This window comes from Verticillium nonalfalfae, assembly GCF_003724135.2.
Source record: "Verticillium nonalfalfae strain VnAa140/NRRL 66861 chromosome Unknown scaffold_144, whole genome shotgun sequence".
Classification (NCBI taxonomy): Eukaryota; Fungi; Ascomycota; class Sordariomycetes; order Glomerellales; family Plectosphaerellaceae; genus Verticillium; species Verticillium nonalfalfae.
In genome coordinates, this window is record NW_021167369.1 from 53368 (window position 1) to 74175 (window position 20808).

General features: G+C 50.9%; 3 protein-coding genes across 3 annotated transcripts; all 3 read right to left on the reverse strand.

Annotated features, from left to right (window-relative positions):
- Nucleotides 1-391: 391 nt before the first annotated feature.
- On the reverse strand, nt 392-1662 carry D7B24_001986 (uncharacterized protein; the record flags this gene model as incomplete). The annotated part of the gene is made up of 6 exons (XM_028636203.1): nt 392-554; nt 607-732; nt 790-932; nt 990-1234; nt 1284-1453; nt 1532-1662. The coding sequence occupies 6 exons, from the start codon at nt 1660-1662 to the stop codon at nt 392-394; spliced, it is 978 nt and encodes a 325-aa protein (XP_028491533.1).
- A 2347-nt stretch (nt 1663-4009) lies between these two features.
- Nucleotides 4010-10013, reverse strand: D7B24_001987 (uncharacterized protein; the record flags this gene model as incomplete). Its single annotated transcript, XM_028636204.1, has 3 exons — nt 4010-4072; nt 4135-9475; nt 9547-10013. 3 exons carry the CDS (start codon nt 10011-10013, stop codon nt 4010-4012), a joined length of 5871 nt encoding a protein of 1956 aa, XP_028491534.1.
- A 1133-nt stretch (nt 10014-11146) lies between these two features.
- MGT2_1 (magnesium and cobalt transport protein CorA) lies at nt 11147-16111 on the reverse strand (the record flags this gene model as incomplete). Its single annotated transcript, XM_028636205.1, has 5 exons — nt 11147-11726; nt 11788-12887; nt 14521-15641; nt 15703-15760; nt 15818-16111. 5 exons carry the CDS (start codon nt 16109-16111, stop codon nt 11147-11149), a joined length of 3153 nt encoding a protein of 1050 aa, XP_028491535.1.
- Between the last annotated feature and the right edge of the window lie 4697 nt (nt 16112-20808).

Consider the following 20808-nt stretch of genomic DNA (forward strand, 5'->3'; position numbering starts at 1 on the left):
CATTTGAGCTGGTCGGGTTTTGAACAATTTCGCCCAACCTATGCAGCAACTGCCACCGGAGGTCTTGTAACTGGCTCATCCGCTGGACCTTTTGCCACTTCCGATCATGTTGGGCTATTTTAGACGTTGGATACTTCTCAAGTGAGAGCATGACATCGCATCAGGGGAACTTCTGGGCATCCAGACTGAAGCGGCCGAGGAGGACGATACGTGCGACGAGCTTGGCTGATTGAAGTACATTTCACTTCACTGTATCGACTTTAAAGGCAAATCTTTGATTGGTATTTCATACCTTGATAGCTAAGGACCGTTCAAAAAGCCCCAAATCCGTTCGTACCTCTGAAATGCTCATGTCTCATGAAATCATCCGCCTACTTATACCATATCCCGCTCAAAAGGTCAGCGTCTGGCCGGCCACGCCGACAACGGCAGCTTTGACATTGGCAGACCCCACAAGCTTGTACGAGTAGGGCGGGCTGCTTGCCGTCAAGGTGCCGACCTGCGCCTGGTTCTGGCTCTTGCCGGTGAGAACGACATCCTGGGCAACAACATATCTATTTGTACTGTCAGCAACGTGCTGTCGATGAATCGAATTGGAAGGCTTACCCAATCTCTTTGCTTGATTCGGAGAAGATGGCCTTGGTGCCAACATTCTCGAAATAGCTGCTCTGGATGAGAGCCTGGGCGCCCATGCGGGAGTTCAGGCCCGTGTCCATGGTGTCGAAGTAAGTGCTGTTAGCCTGGTTAGCCTCTATGAAGAACGAGAGCCGTATATGGCCTTATACATACTTGTAAATGTGAGCAACGCCAAATCGGAGGAGAGGACCACGGCTGCGAATGTTGTACCAGTGGTTGTTGGCATATGTTACGTGCAGGGTTCCCTTGTCCTCTGCGGCATTGTTATCGGAGTGGCCAACGAGCGACCCCTTGGACTTGAAGGTGTGTTAGCAAGCCACAGTCGATAATATGAAGACGTCAAGATAACTCACGTGGTCGTGGAAGTATGTGTTCGAGATCGTGACCCAGTCAGCAGCATGGGACAGATCTGTGAGACCGTCGTAAAAGTCTTTGTCGCCGGAGCGTGTCGCCGAAAGGTCGCAGTGGTCGACCCAGACATTCTTGGACAGTTGAATGGTGATTGCGTCACCGTAGGTGTTCTCAACCTTGCTGATAGCCATGTTGCGAATGATGACGTTCTTCCTTCCCAGGATGGTCAGGCCGATGCCCTCGAGAGCTGCTGCGGTCAGTCACTGCGGCCTTGTTTGGACTTGGAGAGCACTTACAGCTGCCACGGGCGCCGATGATGGTCTTGTCAGAACCAACCTGCACCTTGGCGGCGCCGGTAATCTTGCCGGAGACGATGATAATGGCGGGCCCCTCGGCGACGGCGGCTGCTGTCAGAGCAGCCAGTGTAGTGACGGTCGTTGTTGTACCGCCCGCACCACCCTTGGTGCTGCAATATGTTAGTGTTATCAGGGCAGGCAAATCATCAACACCATAGCAGCTAAGGATTAGGGAGCGTCGCACGTACCCGCCATTCTGTGTGCAGTAGCCAATGTTGCAGGCATCCTGGACCGACGCCCTCTTTGAGAGGACCTGCGCCGGCGACGCCGATACCAGAGATGCCAACAAGGCGAACGAAGCAAGACCGGTGAATTTCATGATGAGAGCGAGAAGCGATCCAAAAGCGTAATATGTACGGTTGAAGGCTCAAGTAGCTTGTGTTTCAACTTTCATCTGTTCCTGCTTCCCGGCACTGACCCTCCTTTTGTACCTCTTCAGTCTCTTGGTCTCTAAATCCAATACACTGCGGGCAGCCATCCTAGGGTGGGCTACACAAGGAAGTAATCCCCCCAATAGGACAATGGCGTGCCATGTAGAGTGATCTTCCTGGTAGGGGAGGTCCTTAATAAATGGCATGAAACGATCCACCAAGCCCATGATAGGCCATGATCGACACCAAGAATGATGGGACGACAGCACCCCACGGGGTCAAGTTCACTGCTCCCTGAGATGACAGATACCTTTCCGTCGTGTCAGCGAATACCTGGGCGGAGAATCATTCTGTTGGTGGATGATTGTCTGGGGTACGTGCTTAAAGATCTTCCCGGCGCATGCTGCGAGTCGGGATGTGATTTGCCAAGTGATCCGGGGTCATACATGTCAGCCCGCTTGGGGTAACGGAGCCTGCAGTGCCGCACCAGTGCCGTCAGGGACGGGAACGATCGGGAGATCTTGTTTCCACGATCAGTGTAGCTTTATGTTCTTAAGCTTGCAAGCATGCTTAAAACCTCTCCATGTCGTGACTCGAAGTAGGCGTGCAGTCGTATTAGATTTCGGCACTCGGCAAGTAGAGCTCGTCATCGCGAGTCGACCTTGCCATGTTGGTCTCCTCCACTAGAGAGGGACTTGCTCGTCGACCATGAACAAGAAATGGATTCGGAAAATCGCACGAAACTGCTGTTCAAGGCTTACCACCGAGTCCCGAAACTCTAGGTTTCAATCAAGTCAAATGCCATAAGCTTTTCGAGCTTTATGCACGATACTCGACATATACCATAGCATGATTTCCAATGGAGGTCTATCAAGGCTGGGCGGCAGCATGCAGCCTGACAACAGATGCGGGGAAACCGTTGGCGACCTGGATTCGTCGGCGAGTACCCTCAAACTGCAAGTGGGAGACGCGTTCCAGCTGCGCGTACATAAGCAAGCAGACGAGCAAAAGCAAAGCTTCCTCCGCATGGTCTCAGGGCCAGATCACGGGGGTGCAATCCTCCTGCTAGGGCTGAGTCCACCAACTAAGGCCAACCAGAGCTGACATGCACGATGACCATCGGGCGAGCGAAGCAACCCTGGTCCGGCGCGCAATGGTTCCTAATGCGGAAGGCGTTTGCGTCGACCATTGGCTGCGCCGCCCAGCATTGTCGTCACAATTGGAACAACTTTGCGATAATACGTATTGAGAAGGATTGTGTTCCAATCGAACACGACGTTGATCGAGGGATCGTGATGTCAACAAGATGCCCCTGCGCCGCCGGGCGACGTATATGTAGTGCAAGTCTGCCAGTGGTGAAATTCCTGTGTTTCTGTTCTTGTTCTCATAAACAGATAACTTGAACCACCGACCAAGACGAAGACAGAATCAAGCATATAGTCGATGACCAGCAAATACGCAATGCCTCATCCAATCTACCGAAGAATCTTTGCAATCCTTGCCCTCCTCCTCCTGAATTCCTCCCTTTCCGCAGCCTCCAAAATCAACACGCAACTCGTACACCGAGACGAGGAACCCGGCCCCCTCTCCCGCCTCGACAAAGGCGAACGCATCGCCGTCGGCGTCGGCATCGCAATCGGCGTGGTCCTCATCGTCATAGCTTCGATATGGTGCTGTTGTTGGCCATGCCGACCTGCGCCGCGTCCACGGAGCCCCGACCGTTTCCATCGTCACGAAGTAGCAGCGAGGGGCCAGCTAGCGGACCCCGAGCAGGCCGAAGTCGATGGTGAATGGGTCGTTCAGCGACGAGGGGATGGCAGGAGGGCTGAGCTGGCGGACACTTCGGATGAGATCAACAGAGTGCACGATGGGCGGGAGGCGCCGCCGCCATACGAGAGCGGTGTCGCGGTAAAGGATGCTGGTCGGAAATAGGCCCGTGGACCGGCTCAAAGTGCATCGAGTCGGCGGCTGGGTTGGCGGTGAGAGGATGGGAGGGGAAAGGAAAGTAAATACATAAAAGACAAATCAAGACATCTCTGAAAGTCATCGTCAGCCCAACGCCACTAAGGTAGACATCACTCGCAGCACTTGGTGGGAAAAGGCTCAAGGTCTATTAACGGTTACACAATTCAGCTGCCACGGTATCATGCCTAATAACAATCCTGCAATGCAATAACTGTACGAACCATGTCCCTGTCTACAGAAGGACTCCATTGCATGCTTCCATTTCTACATGCCTCGATCATGCCCTGTCGGGTAGGAATACCTCTCCAATTTGATACGCTCGCGCATTCCTTATGCGAAGTAACTCTTCCAAAGAACCCCCTCCAGGGCATCTAGTTGCTCTTCCGTAAAGTACTAGGGAACGTATTGTTAGTCAAGCGCTCACGGCCGAGGCGGTCCAGAGCGTTGTGGCTTACCTTCTTGTCTACACTCCAGCTATCCTGCCTCGTCTTCTTGAAGTCCGAGAGGATCGATTTGGTGGCCTTGCCCACGACGCCAGGGTCGCTAGCTGCTCCATTCGCAAGCGTGGCCAGCACCTCTGGCATCCACGTGGGCGGTGGTGTAGCGTACGGGAATGCTTCCACCAGGGCACCGAGACCAAGCACAGCGGCATGGCGACGAGTGACCTGCTTGTGTGAGTCGATCGGCGTCTCGGTGCCAGGTAACTTCTTCTTCGGCATTGGGTTTGTCCGGAGCTGGGACTCGAAGCGGCTCTTCAGCAGCTTGATGGTTGGACCACGAATGCGCTCGGGCGAGCAGCGGACCAAGCCGGCCAGCGTGTTTGACGCGCAGGTCCTCACTTCCAATTGCTGGTCCGCCAACATGTCGCTAACGGCATCAAATAGCCTTCCTCTCTGGTCCTTGTTGGTAAGGAACAAGCGTCGGAAGTAGATGACCTGCATGTTGACGAGAGCACGCAGGCGTTGATGCCAGCTGGGCGACGTCCTGCCAATGCGAATCAATGCATCGATGAAACTATCGTCCTCCCCAGCACGGAAGGGGATGTTTGGCAGGTGACGATACACATGATACGCAAGCTTCATAAGCTCGGGGTCTTCCTTTACGTCCATCATGTGCAGCAGCTGTTCCATGAAAGGCTGCGGGAAGAACTGAACCAGTTGGGTGCAGTCCTGTTGCGACAGCGCGGAGTCGAGCCACGTGAGTACTGTCTTTGAACCAGCGGTGTAGGAGGATGGAGTGTTTTGGCCCGGCGTTCGTTCGTGTCGCCACTTCTCGATACGCTCGAAGACCTCCAGGATCGTAGCTGTAAAGTCTTCAGTGGGCTGGTACGGACGAATGCCGATCGAGGACGCTTCCTTGTTGGCCGCTAGGAGTTTCTCAACGGTCTCGTACGATTCATGGTACCGTGTGCGATATATGCTTGCGATAACGCGGCCCATGGCTTCCCGCACAGTTTTGTAAGGGTGATCGAGGTGAGCGAGAAAGTTTTCGAGAATCGGCTTCTCATGGCGGAAGTGCCAGCCAAGATCGGAAACAGCTGACTCAAGCAGCTGAATCTTGGACGCCTCTTTGAACGCCGCGTTGGATGTCATGTCGAGACGGAAGGAGACGAGATGCTCGATGATCTCCTGAGATCTTCTAGGGTCCTTTGAGCCCATGATAAGATGCAGGCAGGTCAGCCAGTACATGAGATTCTCAGGCGTCAGATCTTCGCCGATTATCTTCAGCAGCATCGGCGCTGCAAAGGCCCAGACCTTCTGGCGGAAATCAGGCGGGTCATCGGAGGACCCTGTCAACAGAGCACCCAGGATTTCAGCGGTGGCGCGGTGCTGGTGCTTATCACTACCGTCACCATAAGTCTCCTTGGTGAGCTCTTCGACGTCTGCGAGCGTGACGGTGGTGCCTCCATAGTGCATCAAATCGAACACGTGCATGAGCATGAAGACGTTTGTCATTCGGAAGCGGTCTGCGCTTGTGTCCCGAGGCTCTTGTTTGAGGTACTCAAAACACGTCCTCATCCATTCTTTGTTGACGATTGCACCAATCTGCTGCCGCACAGCAGTCTCGACCTCGTCGTAGGCCGTGAAAGGCATGGGCTTGGCTCGGTACGCGACAAATTGCTTGCCCCAAACCAGCCATCCTGGATGATCTGTGTTCACCATGTACTCTGGCGTCTCAGGCTTCGAGAACGAAGACAGAAACCTCTCCGTGAACTCGGCGTCTCCTTGCGGAACCGGTACGATGACCTTGTTACGGTCCTTTTCTTTTTCCAGCAGGTAGTTCTCGTACTTGTGGTCGTATGCAGCGCGCATGTCGATGGCTTCGAACAGAGTTGTGAGTGCCGAGATGTAGTGCATCCTGAGGCCCGGGTGCGTATCGTTCGCCCCCTTGGCGATGAGGTCGATGAGTTCGGCAGGTGCTAGTGTGTTAAACCGTAGGGAAAGGTTGATGGCGAAGATGACACATCGGCCCGCAATCTTCCAGTGCGCCCCCTTTGACCATTCTGTGAGCTCCAGGCCAAGAGCAGCCTTCTTCTTCTCGACGCGAGCTCGGCGGCTGACGATGAAGTTATGGCGAGAATCAATCGCTGTTGCGCAATCAGACGGAGGTTTGATCTGGTCGACAAGCTCGCTGTTCACAATGATCATGCGCTCGAAGGGCTTGCCAAAGTCAAACATTTGGTAAACAGCCCCGGCCACCAGGTTCTGAATGCTCGGCTTGTCGATATTGCCGGCTTTCATGTACAGGCGCAATGCGTCAGGAGCGAAGCGCCAATCCTTCACGAGTGTTTTCAGTAAGCTCGTGAAGAAGAGAGTATATAGAGCGCCCTTGATGCGGTCGTGGTCCACAGCTTCGATGGATGTGCGAAGCTTCTCCATGATGATTGGAATGACCATGGGGCGACCGCCAATTAGGGCCTTGAGGGAAGACTCGAGCGAGCTCTGCGCCACTCGTCGAACGTCGGCATACAGCGACGTGCAAGACTCGGCCAGATCCAGCAGCAGACGCTTGTCCAATTCACTCTTTTGCCTTGCCGAGGCGTTGTGTTTCACTCGCAGGAGCTGGTAGGCATCAGCTCTCTTGATGAGCAGAGGTCGGGGGTAAATCTTTCGAAGTCCACTAATCTTGAAGGCAGCAATGTCCGACTTGTAGAGGCGGAGATGCCTCTCGAGGGGGTGGGCTGAGCGTTCGATGCCGACATCAGTGATCCAGGTTCGGTACGCAGCATATAGAGCGGTAAAACAAGGCACGTCATCTTCCACACTTGTGTTCAGGAAGTGGTGTGTTCTGGATAGAAGGCGCCCGAGATCTTCCCTCAGGTCATGTATTTTCCGATAGGCAGGGTCGTCAGACGACAGAAGGTATCCGGCCTGGTAGCGGTACTGAGGTCGCGTCTCCTCATCTTCGGCAGCTTCCGCAAGAGGATCGTCACTGTCATCCTCCATGGGAACATCGCCTTCAATGTCCGCTCCGGTAGATGAGCCCACCGCGCCATTCAGGCCTCCGGAGGCGCGTTTGGGATCAAAGAGTGTGGCCATGCCGGAGATCACGAGTCGGATCTGAGATAGAAGTCTCGACACTTCGTCGGACCATTCCTTGTTCTTGCCTTTCCTCGGCACAGGGGAGTTATCGCTCATGAGTAAATCGAGCTTCTCCGCGGCACCTTTGGTCTGGGCATCAAAAAGTTCTACAGCAAACTCGATCTCCTGGGGAGACGGCCGGTGCCACTGGATCGATAGATCTGCGGGCTTGGTAGTCTTGCCCCAGTCGTCAACGTCAAGTCCCCGCTTGAGCACGCTGGGTTCGTATAGCGCATTATCGAGGGGGTAGGTGTGTGTAAGGTTAAGTAGCAGGTGGTGGATGTAGTTCGAAATGTGGATGGTGGGAAGTCCGCGACACTTTTCCTGCATGTATTGCGCAATCGAGTACAACTCCTGCTTGTACTTGACGACTTCGCCGCCAACATGGACAACAACCATCCCTAGCATGCTCACGTGCCAGACGAGAGCACGATCACGTGGCAGATAGTCTGTGCCACTGCTCCGGTCCGAGGCAGCGTGGTTGTAGTCGATCTCGTTGCGGATGTTGGCGATGAGCATGGGAATGAACACCTTCAGTGTCTTTTCCGGGTTGACTTTGCACAGAGCATTCAAGATCCAGGCCATTGCATCTCGTGCCTGGTGAACAACATGCGTCGACACGAAAGACGAGAGCTTCTCCAGCGCAAGGTCGAACAACTCTGGCGAGAGAGAGGCGAAGAGCGGAGACAGAGCAGCAGGCAAGGCGTTGATGACGTTGTCCTCTGGTGTGGTACCACGCAGGTGGGAAGCGTCGGGCAGGTTCTCTAGCAGCGTAAAGACCTTGCCCAAAAGCGCAAGCACGAACTCGCCCATGCCGAGCGTGGACGACCTCAAGATTGCGGCTTCAACCTCATCCGAAAGCTCAGTCGCATAGTCAATTTCAATATGCTGGCCTTCACGCTCCATGCGCTCCATCTCACCTTGCACCCACTCCTCTGCCAGCCTGGTATCATGTATCTCGCTGCCCTTCTTCACAAGGGGCACCATGGGAATGCTGTACGCTACGCTCTGGATGAAGTTTAGAGTGTGTTGCGTCTTTCCGAGATCGTTCGCGTCGATGCCCGGCAACGAGAGCGCCAGGAGAGCAGTGATGTGGCAGCGGAAGCCTTTCTGCTTTGACATTGTGTTGGCAATCATCTGCAGACTGTTGAGACTGGACGTTGTGCGGTGAACTTCCACAAGACCTTGCAAGCTGGGGTAGAACCGTTGTAGCGCTCCAGGTAGCATCAAACCAGGCTCGAGATACGAAAGTCCCTGCAAAGCGGCGTAATAATAGTGGGCTACCCGACTGCTCTTGGAAAATAGGCCCATGAAGGTCACCTCTCGAAGAGCCAGGACGAAGCGGCGTTTCAACGCAGGACTGATCTTGCGATCTGCGGGAATGTCGAGCTCTTCGCTCTGTTCGCGGTTCCACCTCGACACGAAAATATCGGTCAAATATAGAGTGAACTGGCCCAGGAAAGTCGTCCAGGAACCCGCGTTGGAGGGGTGGTAAAAGGTATCCACAGCCTCGAGCAAACCCTCCAGACTGCTGATAATAGAACTCTCCTCTTCTAAGCACTTGGGCGATAGTGAATAGATCAGAAACCTGGCTATCAAGTATGCGGTTGGGTACTTCTTCTTATCCTTCTCCAAGTACATGCCCAGGCCAGCCTGGTAGTCGAGAGAGGTATAGGGCGAATTGGCCTGGCCCACCGGAATATCCGTCAGCCGCAGGACGGCCGTGAACAAGACATCGGATTGCTCCCTGGTGAAGATGCCGTGCGCGCCGAAGGGCACATGCTTGGTCTGAAGCATATCCCTGGCGAGGCGAGACGACAGATCGATGAGGTGAACGTCGAATGTTTTAGATCGCGCGACGAGGGACCACAGGTGGAAGACGGTCGGCATGAAGTCTTGTGGCAGAGCACAAGGTTCGGACTCGGGAGCGGCCGTGGTTGGAAGGAGGGCATTGACCATGCCCATGACGATATAGGCATCAGACAGATCGGACGTGCTGAAAAAGGGCAAGAACTCCTCGAGCATTTCACGTCTGTCTTTCGGGTCGAAGTATGTTTGCGCATGCAGACACAGCTTCCAGAGCTGCTTATGCGATTTCCGTCGGCTGCTCTGATGGGCTGGCACCTCGCTCGGCAGAACGAGAGCCTTGACTTCGCGCCATAACGGCCTCCAGTCGAGAATGAGATCGTCAACGGGCTTTAGGTAGTGGAATTTCCTGCACGGGAGAGAGAGAGACTGGTCAGGAAAAACGGTTGAGGGCAGAGCGTTCTTGTTGCACAAGCATACCTAGTAAGAATCACCACCATCTTGAGGAACCGGTCGGCAGCGGTGGGGTCAAGACCTGGAGCCAGACACAGGTGGTAGTACAGCTTGGCCAGAGTGGCGCGAAGCTCTCTCGTCATCTCAAACTTGAGGTTCAGCCATCCCTGTAGCTCACGCGTCCAGTGAAGAGCGCCGGGAGAGAAGTCCTCCGCCTTGATGGCGATGTATAGCTCTTTCAGAATACCCGCCAGCGCGACGTCCCTCTCGCCCTCCTCCTCGACGGGAAACGGCAGGTGGTCGAAGTAGCTGAAAGTGCGGGGGCGATATCGCTTCGTGTCATCCTCATCCGCCTTGGCATAGGGAGGGCCTGGTGAGTTGGTGCGCGAAATGGTCTCGATGGAAGAGAAGTGACTCGTGAGGTGATGCGCATGCGAGGCAGCGGACAGGGTCATGGCCGCATTGGTAGGCAGCGGACCCGGTGCCTCATCCATGATGGCTGCGGAAATCTGCCGACCGCAGACGAGTATAAAGTTGAGGACTTAGCACGGCGCGGGAGTAAAGGTCGATGGAGAGTCGGTCGCACAAGGGAGGATGGTCGGCGGTGGCAGGTAGGTGGTGGTCGAGGCGAAATTCGGCAGGGAAGCTCGGGGCTGTCGGTCGCGTGGTGAAGCAATTGGCCGAAACGGCTGCCGGATGTCTAATGCCTCGGGGGTCGAAGGAAACAAAAGAGCAATGATGGCGGTTCCGAAATGTCAGGCAGGGATTGATGGGGTGGGTGCCAATGCCCGATGTCTTTATGTGGACAGACAAGGCAAAGTGCAGCTTGGTAAGGTGATGATGCTAGCACCGCAGCCTGGTCTGGCTCGCCTAGGCTACTGCTCTTTCTCACTGGTGGTGGTGCTGCTCCTATTGCTCACACTAGGTACTGCTGGGCTGGTGCTGGTGGTGGTGGTGCTCTCAGCTTGTTGCCCAGGTAGGTCTAGGGACGCGGCCACAGTTTAGGCACTTCCCGGCACGTCATTCGCCCAATTGCGGTCACCCCTTCTACGGGACCTGGGCTCGGTGGACGGGCGGCCCACCTGACCAGCTGACTCTTGACCTAGCGCTGCTTCGTCTTAATAAGCAGACGCTCGTCTCGATGGTTTCACAAGTACTGGGCCAAAGGGTCCTATAGCTCCGATATCTACTCGATGCCACAGACCAAGATATTATTTGTTCACCTGGTTGACTTGAAGTTTGGAGAGCTTCCCGTACAGCAAAGACATCAATGAGATTGATTTGAGGGCCCAATATGCATCCGACCCCCGTGCATGGCTGACGTCTTCCGATCCCCTTCCAGCTCGCCGCAGGCACCATTGAGCGTCGTAATCAAGGCCTGCCATCAGCTGACTTGGTGCACCGAAAACGCTGGCTTAGGCATCCTAATTTCGTATGCGACCTAAGGATCTCAGGTCGAATTCCACAAGCCGGGTGCTATCATGAACGCATGCGGGAACCATGAGGGAGCGGCGGAGATCGTACTACGTCAAGCCAGTCGCAGCCCCCATTCCAGGACATTGATGTTGAACTCAGCGCCAGTATTGCTCAAAAGAATTTCGGCCAACCTTGGGGGGAAAAAAGTTCTCTAAATATACTTCAATCGCTTGGCGACCAGCAAAGACAAGAGCACAAAGAGGATAATTCCACTCGTGATGCCCAACCAAGCATTCAGATTGTCGTCCTGTCCCCATGGTACCCGGACATTCATTCCAAAGAGGAAGCAGACCAAGTTGAGAGGTACAAGAACCGACGCTATGACCGTAATACGGCTCAGAAACTCGTTCGTTCGGTTCCCCTGCGTAACATTGTCGATGGACAGTTGGGCCAGGTAATTGGATCGGCAGCGAGACAGGATCGTTTCGAACTGCACGAGACTGTTGATCATGGTCACGACGTGGTCCTGAATGTCGCCAAGATAGAGACCAATGTCCATGCGAGGAGTGACCTTGTAATTCTCGTTACACCGTTTGACAAAGGCGCGCAGGACGTCGACCTTGCCGCCGAGGAGTCGCATGAGTCCTGTGAGATTGGCTCGCGAGCGGCTCATTCGTTGGAGGAACGCCTGGTGATCCTCTGGTCTCGTGATGAAGACTTCGTCTTCGATTTTGTCTGCCTCACGCTCGATTTGCGTAATGGCAGGGAGGAAAGAATCCACAATGTCGTCACTACTTCTGCATTAGCACCTCGGGAACGACATAGTGTGGCAGAACAATCGAGCTGGCTTACATCAGGGCGTAGCAGATCCAGTCACTGCTGAGAGAGACGTGCTCAGTCAGTTGTGAGATCCTGAAACGGACTTTGGATGCGTGTGTTTCCGGTGCGAAGCTGAAGGTGATGATGCCCTCGCGGAACACCACGAGGTACATACTGAAAGGCTCGAACTCGATTCCTTCAGGTTCCTCAACGACATGGAAGGATCTGAAGGAGGCAAAGTAGTAGGACGGGAAAAGCTCAATCTTTTCGCGACTCTCCTGCGTGCTGATATCCTCGATGGTGAGCGGATGAATCCCAAAAGCGCTGGAGATGGCAACGACTTCTGTTGGCGTCGGATTGTTGAGGTGCAGCCACCAAACACCATTGGCTGTTTCCTGCGAAGCATGGAACAAGTTTCTGACGTCCTCGCCGGGAAGAAGAAGGTCCCCGAATTCTGCAGCGTGCAGCGTTGACTCCCAGGCCGAAGAGAAGAAACTGAAGCGAATAGGCTTTGGCTGCTGCTGGGCCGCCGTCATGCCATGCGCCTGCTTGGAGTCGCTCGAAAGTCGAGGAGGAAGTTCCATAAAGTCTCCGTCCGAAGTGACCATTGGGAAGTGGTTGGTTTCCATGCCGCTGGACTGGAAACTTTCGAAAGCGTGGGGGGTAGGGCGCTCACTTTGCTCCAACTCGATCAGGGCGTCCAAAACGTTGAAGTTTATGGAAAGCTCATGATTGGACTGCGCCATGCGCGCTGGTCGTGATATATCAGTGTCACTGGACCTGATCGTTGCCAGGCTGGCTAGGCTTTCCGAGTCGTCAAAGTCCACAGTACCTGGTCGGCTGCGAGAACTCCGGGAGCTACGAGCATCGTCTGAACGGAGGCTGGCACCGTATGCCACGTAACTGCCGCGTCTTGCATCGTCGCGCCTCTCAATTCCTTGTGTCTCGGAACTGATCGAAAGCCGGCCACGCTGCCGCGCACTGGCGAAGGCCTTCACAGAGCTGGGCGTGGGGCATCGCCGGGATTGTCGATCTGAGCGAGAGTCTGGCGAACAGGCACGGTCTGAGCGAGGCGCTCGATGGTCATATCGACCGATCGAGGCGTGGTCTTCGTCGTCAGACATGTTGCTGTTCTGCACTGTACTTCTTTCCATGTGCGAGTGGCGGATTGAATGCCTGATGGCCGAAAAGAGTAGGTATGATGAGATTGTCGGGCATGAAGCCTCAAAAGCTTGTCGTTTGAGCTTCAATGCCTCTCAGGGCGTTCTTTTTGCTCTCCCAAGCTGGAAGCCGTCGCGTCGTGTCGCCGGCATATGAGGCGCGCGGGCGCTCAATCGCGTTGCGAGTGCCGGCATCGATGAATCGAAAATTGCGTGAATGAGTGAACCTGCAAAGAGGAGAGACGATGCAGGCCATGACCGAGATTCGAGATTTGGGGGAAGCACAGTGTTCAGAATTTGGCGCCCAATATTGCAGGCAGACTAGCACAGCCCCATTGTGGCGGGGTTCTAATTGGTCTCGCTCACCCCTTTTGACCCTGGCGTTGATCTCAGTGGGGGAATCGGTCATCTTCCGCAAGGAAGCCAAAGGCGGTTCAAGCGAACAATCTATTCAGGACATGCCTTGGGTCAAAGAACTTAGAGGCCTGGGCAAGGGCTTCGGTTTCTTTTGGCTTTACCTCGATAGACTGCCATTTCAAGCATGTCACTTGCAAGAGTTGCTCGGGTACGATGCACAAATCAACATAAGACAAGTCAAGGCCACAATAGCGATTCTGAAAAATTTCCTTGGTGATAAGAGGTTCATCTCAGGTTCGAACTTGGCTGAAGATAGAATTACTTTAGGGCCGCATTTCAAACGATGCCTGAACACTGATAAGCCCACGAACCGGGACAGCACCCCATACCATGGACCAAGCATAACAGAAACCTCTTCAATCATCGGCCCTGATTTCCTGATAGGCCGTATTGGATAAGAAAATGTATCATATTGGCTTTGAGGCCGGCTGAATTGTCACCCTTCACCGAATGATCACTCTCTAAGCTATGAGGACCGTAACACAAACTTAGTTTAGAGTCATTACATTCTTGAATTGCCAAGGCTTTACCAGCTGCTCACACATCTACCATGACTAAGAGAAGCCTCCCCATCTTAACGGCACCTACCTCGCCTGCTAAGTCTATGATGCGAGCTTGCCATGGCTCAACCCTGAGCAGATACTAGGTTCCACTGCACTAATATGACGGCCAAGATAGAGCTGAAATGAAACTCGACGGCTACAGAGTTTCATAATTTGAGTCACGTGGGCAGTTTCAGCCTTAAGAAGACATCGAAATGTACTCTTATCCGCAAAAGTACAGTACACAAAGTGCTTTGTCGATTGTTTCGAGTGGCCAAATCATGGCTCCTGGTCTGGCCATCAAGCTTTCAGGCGATTTCATCAAGTTCCTCTAGAACATCCTACCGAGCAGGCGTTTCCAGGCGGCCTGACTAGCAACCATCTCTCGATGCGCGTTGATCTCGTCCCAGTCATGCTCCCGCCTCCCGGTATCAACATCCACATCCCGTATCTTGAGCCAGCCTGATCTCTTCCAAATGAAACCACAAACCCAGAATAAAAGAACTACAGGGAGGGCTAGGTATGCTTTAAAAAAACCCTCCACATCATTGAGTCCTTCTTTTCCCGGTGGTGCGATTGCGGTGTAGAACTGAATTAGCCAATGTTAGTCCTAGTTCGACAGACGAGCAGCAGAAATGACGGCGTACCTGAGCTGCCAGAACAATAAAGCAGAGAAACAATCCAAGCCAGGAGCCGTAAACACCCCCGACGGCTTGGAAAGGAATTTCATCCAGAGTGTGGCCATGATACGACCAGGCTTGGCGGAAGCGGATATGCGCAAGGCAGATGGAGCCCCATGAAAACGTTGCAGCAAGGCCACCTAATGCGAGCAGCCAGTCGAAAACAACTGGTCCGGACGTGCTGAGGTTGACGTATGCCAGCGGGCCAAAGGCCAGCATGAATATAGTAGAAGCCAGAGGCCGTCCTGAGCGATCGATATACGTAAAGATCTCAGGGGCATAGCCCTGCTGAGCGAGAGCCGTTAGAGTCCGAGAGCCGCCGAAAACGCAGGACATTCCGACGGATAATACCGATATCAGGATAACCGCGTTGATGAAATGGTCGTAGCCCCTCAAGCCAGCGTAAAGGCCGACGAGGACAAATGGGGAGGCAGAAACGTCGGCATAGGCGGATTCTGAAATCAATCTAGGATCGTCAGACCGAATAAGAAGGCCTATCAGAGAGAGACCCAGGACGTAGAAGAGGGTAACACGCCAGAAGACCTGCTTGATGGCACTAGGAAGCGCTTTCGTAGGGTTCTTGCTTTCAGCAGCAGCAAGGCCCACCAGTTCGGAACCGTTGAAAGAGAAAGCAGCGGTAACAAACACGGAACAGAACCCTCGGAACCCGTACCGGAATGGCCCGGGGTCTTGCCAAAGTCGGGTGCCCCAGTAATCGTCGTACCGTCCAGAAGAAGGGCCCCCTCCACAAATCAGGACAACAGAAATCACCATAAAGGTGCTGATAGTGATGATCTTTAACAAGGAGGCCCAGAACTCTTCTTCGGCGTAACCAATACCGCCGAAGAGGTTTAAGAAGAGTAATGCCACTATAAAGATTGTGATCCACAGCCCGATGCTGGTGGAGTTGTCCCAGTACCGAATGACCATACCACAGACGGTAAGTTCAAGTGGGAGGATGATAGCCCAAGAGAAAATGTAGTTCCATCCCATGGCGAAGCCCCAGGACGGATCGATAAATCGGGTAGAATAAGTATAGAAGCCCCCGGAGATAGGGTACATGACGGCCAACTCGCCAAGTGCGAAGACTGGTCAGATATGCATCAGATCGTGTACCGAGAGGTGAATTTGGGGGACTGTTGTGCTTACCGACGTTGAAGATCAAGATTCCTGTCAGGCAGAAACATATGATGAGAGACGCTGGTCCCTAAAAGGTTGTTAGCCTTTAACAAACACGACCAGCGAGATTGGGAAGGGGCCTGACACCGGACGAAAGAGCCCGCCCAGACCCAACAAAGAACCCAGCACCAATCGCTCCTCCAATGGCGATCATGTTCAGATGCCGGGCTTGCATGGGCCGCTTGAGCTCGAGCGAGCCTTTTCCATAATGGCCCTTCTTGAACGAGGCAAGATTGAGTCCATAGCGAGTAAAGAAGTTCTCCTCGTGGAAAAGCTCGGATGCGACCACCTCCTGAGTGCTGGTGTTTTTGAGGCCCATATCAGGCTTCTCGGTCTGAAAACCGTCGATGGTTTGTTGCTCTTGAGTCGTGGAGTCCATGATGCTGAGAGTAGAGGCCAAGGGTGGAACGTCTGGGGAAGTCTGGGAAAAGGATACCCAATATAAATACCTTGGTCTCCAATCAGGCATTTTGACCCTGCCATAGTGGACTACTCTTTCGTATGCGTAGAATTATCCGATCAAGAGATATTCTTATCTCGCCTCCATTGTGGACGGGCTTCCCACGAGTCATGCTGGAAGGACTAGGCCGTCACTAGCTCCAAAGTATATCAAATCAGCATCACCAGAGCCCGCATCACCACTGCCCGCGGAACCGCGGACCGCGGAACGCCCCAACCATGTGGAGTTTTCCGCGGGCAAGACGAGGCCTCTCTTTCTATCAGGGCATCACTTGTGGTGTGACCGACCTTTCAGACTAACTTCGGGATCTTACACGATAAACAACCCACCTCTCAAAACCACTCGAGATGGTAAGACTGAGTCCCGATTGCTACGTGCAACACTTTACTTGACACTCTTGTTTTGTCAAGCCCCGATCCGTTATCGGTCGATGTCTGCCAACTGACTAGTAAGATCCTGGGGCTTTCCGAGAAGGGAGGTTGGCAGGGGGCGGCGGCTTTGGACACGAAATTGGTGATGCAGGCAGGGAGGGTACCTCGAGGGAAACCACTTTGATGTTATGATGGATGGTGAGACTTCTGCCTTGTTATCTGCATCACAGACGCTACAAGGTCTAGTGATTCGTGATGCAACCAGACGGACAGTCTGACATAATCAGTCGTATTTTTACACCAAGACTGTTCGCAAACCGGCTGAACATTGCAACGACTTTTACATAGGTCACGGCTACTCACGAGGCCATGGCTTTGACCACCCTGGATGGATGTCATGTCCCGGCCGGGTGAATCTAGAGCCTCTTGCAGCCGGCGGCCTTGGACGAAGTTTGCATGGACATCGAGAACAATTATGGTGTCTAACGTAAACTTCAGGCCTTGAATACAAAGATAGGTGAGACGCCATCATCTCTCAGGTTCACCCCATGTTATCCCCAGGGTAGTTATTTAGTGGTGTCTATGATCAATAACCTCACAGACTTCAGCGCCTTCGAATTTGACGCGATCTAAAGACTATCTGGTATTTCACGGAACAAGACATCCTATAGATTCCTGGAATTGTCTCTGACACGAACCTTCGTATTTCTTTCCTCAATAATCGCACTGGCCATCATCCCAATCATCTAAAGTTAGGTCTCCCTCTTACGCGATACGTATGGGCAGAATGGCGAACTCACTTGCGTGCATAGCACGACAAATCTTAAGTCAATAATGAGTAAAGGAAGCATGCGACTCCATGGATCGGACTCCATGCGGTATGCAACGACGTAGACGATGCGCAAGGTATAGCTTTGACATTGCATATTCAGCGCCAGAGGCACTTTAGACCTACAAATTTAGGGAGAACTTCAGGAAGAGACAACAATTGGTTGTTCACTTGCAGATAGTCTGGAGTTCAATAAATCTGCAGGCGGAGATGTACTTTACGGCGCAGAATACACGTGTGCAACGACGGGTAAATCACTTCTCTCTAACAGTGACAAGTGAAACCGATACTAAATACTGTCCATGCGAGTGGGCTTCGATCCGCACAAACTACAAATTGTTCAATCCTAACATGAATTTTGAACGACACCAAAGTTGAAATGAGACGCAAGTTTTCGGGTAATGGATTCGATGGCATAGCAACAATGATGACTTGTAATCAACTGGGCACTTAAATCCTCTTCAAGGTCGTCAGAGACGCCACTAGACATAAACGTTTCCCTTGTGCGTATGAAACAGATGGACGTATGGCAGGCATCAGTGAGGAAGACATCCCGGCGCGGAGCTTCGAGTCTGGCGACGTGGGTGTCGAGGTTCGGTTTACACGAAGTCCGTGACTCCACTTCTTGAATCAAAATGCGACAACAAGAGTGGATTCATCTACTAACTTTAAAAACAGGATCCACTTATCAATCCTTAGAAGGACAGAGAGGTGCATTACCGAGCACTCCGAGAGGCCGAAGCCGAGGAGAGAGCCGTTGCGCGATCACCTGTCCCTGGCTCCTAAATGACTTACCCGATGATCTCTCGGGTGATGGGTCAGCCCGAAAGTGCTTCCTTGAGAATGGCGGGTCGGGTTCTCGCAATGTTTACTGACGCCCACCTCCCTACACAACCGTCTCAATTATGACCACGAAATTGATTTAAAAGCATTCAGAGTCGTCTGCACAAGGCATTATATCGGTAAGTAAAGAAAGAGAGACGGCTAAAGCGGACAAATACATGCGCCACATCCTGGGGTGATAACATCCAGTGTTTTGGAGTGTAGAGCGCGATCTGAAGATTCGCAATCCAAGATCCATGGTTGTAACATGGACGAATCAGGGAGCGTATAGAGATTTGATTGCGGCGTGAGACCATGCCGAGACTCAGTCACCGCTGCGAGCAATCCAAATATGCCAAGCATTATGCAACACGTCCCACAGCATGGTCGACATAAGTTATATAAGTACATGCGGGTGCCCTCACTCAAGAGCTAGATACGACTTGCTAGCCCACCGATTCCCAGCCAGAATCTTCAGTCCATTCATATCACCGTTACGCAAGTCATCATGGTTTTCAAAGTCATCATCGTCGGAGGCAGCGTGGCAGGGCTGTCTTTGGCCAACATGTTGGAGGCTCTTGGTATTGACTTCATCCTTCTTGAAGCACATAAGATCATTGCCCCCCAGCTTGGGGCCAGCATCGGCCTCCTTCCCAATGGTTTGCGGATTCTCGACCAGCTCGGCTGCTATGAAACCGTTAGGCACGAAGCAGGGATATAAAAGGGGCCCTCGGTAGAGTTTAATAACCCCTTTCCCTAGGTAGTGATTTTCGAAATATCCTATTTCTATATCTATTCTTTTTAGTAACGTTTTAGTTCTTTTTTCCTAAGCTGACTTTAAAGATTATTTAGCTTACTATAGGTTTATAGGATAGTAGATTCGTCTAGCTCGGCTCTTAATAGGAGCTTAGCTAGGTTTTCTTTCCTATACTTAATAGGAGCTTCTTCTTCGATTAGAGTAATATTATTTACGGGGAGCTCTATAGGAAGCCTTAGTTCTCGAAATCGCTTAAGGCCTTAGTAGAAGTCGATAGCTACGTAACGTTTAAGCTCTTAAAGAAATACTACTTTACTATTAGTAGAAATATAATTTACGATATAGCTTTAATTAAAAATTTAGTAGTCCGAGTATATAAGAAACTAAGACTAGATTATATTATTATATTAGCTTAGAATATTATATTAGCCTTAGGTTATCCTAAGTATATATAAGTCTCTTCTATTATTCTTATTTATAATTTCCCTTCTTAAACTATACTAGACCTAATATATACCCCCTCCTAATATATAGCGTTTATTAATAAGGAGATTATAAAAGGTCTACTTAAATATATATTATAATATAGCGTCTTCTATTACTATACTATCCGATATTACTCTCTAGAGGATAGGTATATCTACTATTAATTTCTTCTAAGGGATTTTTATATAAATATAACTATTAAGAATTATTTATTCTTAGATATCCTCCTATTAAATAATACCTTATCCATAAAAGCTATACTTAGGAGAAAAAGAAGCTCTATATATTTAAAAGTATAGTATTCTTCGATAGGGATTCTATATTTACGAGTCTTCTATTAAGCTTAGTAAAGTAATCTTTAGAGCTATCTTACTAGAATTAAGAGATATCCTTAGAATTTATAGGGAAGAGGAAAAGAAGATAGAGACTATATCTATAATATTTTTAAGGTCGTAATTATTCTTAACCTATTATTAATTAATCTTATAAATATACTCCTAGTTACTATTATCCGCTCTAATTAAGCTTAATTCGATATCCTAAAAATAATAAAAGGTTAGAAATTAGCTTTAAATATTAGTATTTAAAGTTTAGTAAACTACTTACCCTATATTAAAGCCCCTTTCTAGTAAAGAAGGCCCCTAACCTTACCCCGCTCTAGTAGTAAAACGAAATAATAAAAGAAAAGTTTATCTAGGTCTTTTCGGGAATTATAGCGAAGTCGCTATAAGTCTAGAGACTAATAAATATCCTATTAAGGTCTTTCTTCTTAAAATTATACTTTAAAAGGTAATAGTTCTCGATTAACTTATCTTATTAATAGATAATAACCTTTAATTACTATATACTAAGTTAGAATTTATAAGTTAGCCTTATAGGGAAAGAGTACGAGAAATAAGAGGTATTTATTTCTATAATATAGGGGTAAAGTATATACTAATAGTATATATTTCGCTCCGATCGTTCTCGTCGGCTTTAGTTATCGTAGTACGAGTAAATCTAGTAAAGAAGAATTCTATATAGCTCTTTATCGAGTTTAATAATATCCTTCTATTCTTAGTTATATACCCTATATTTTAGGATATATAAAACTATATAAAGTCTTTAATATCCTCTAATAATAGAAGTAGTATAGTAATAGATAGTATAGATTCCTAGACTATTTATAGAGATTATATAGGCTCTAAGGGGTTATCGCCTTAAAATTCTTTATTATATAACTACTTATATTAGTAAAATAAATATTAATAATTATAAAGTAATATAGTCGTAGTTATAGGGACCTATAATCTTAGCTCTTAAATACTTAGTTTATAGTATTATATTAAGATACCCTCCCCTAGTAAGAGGG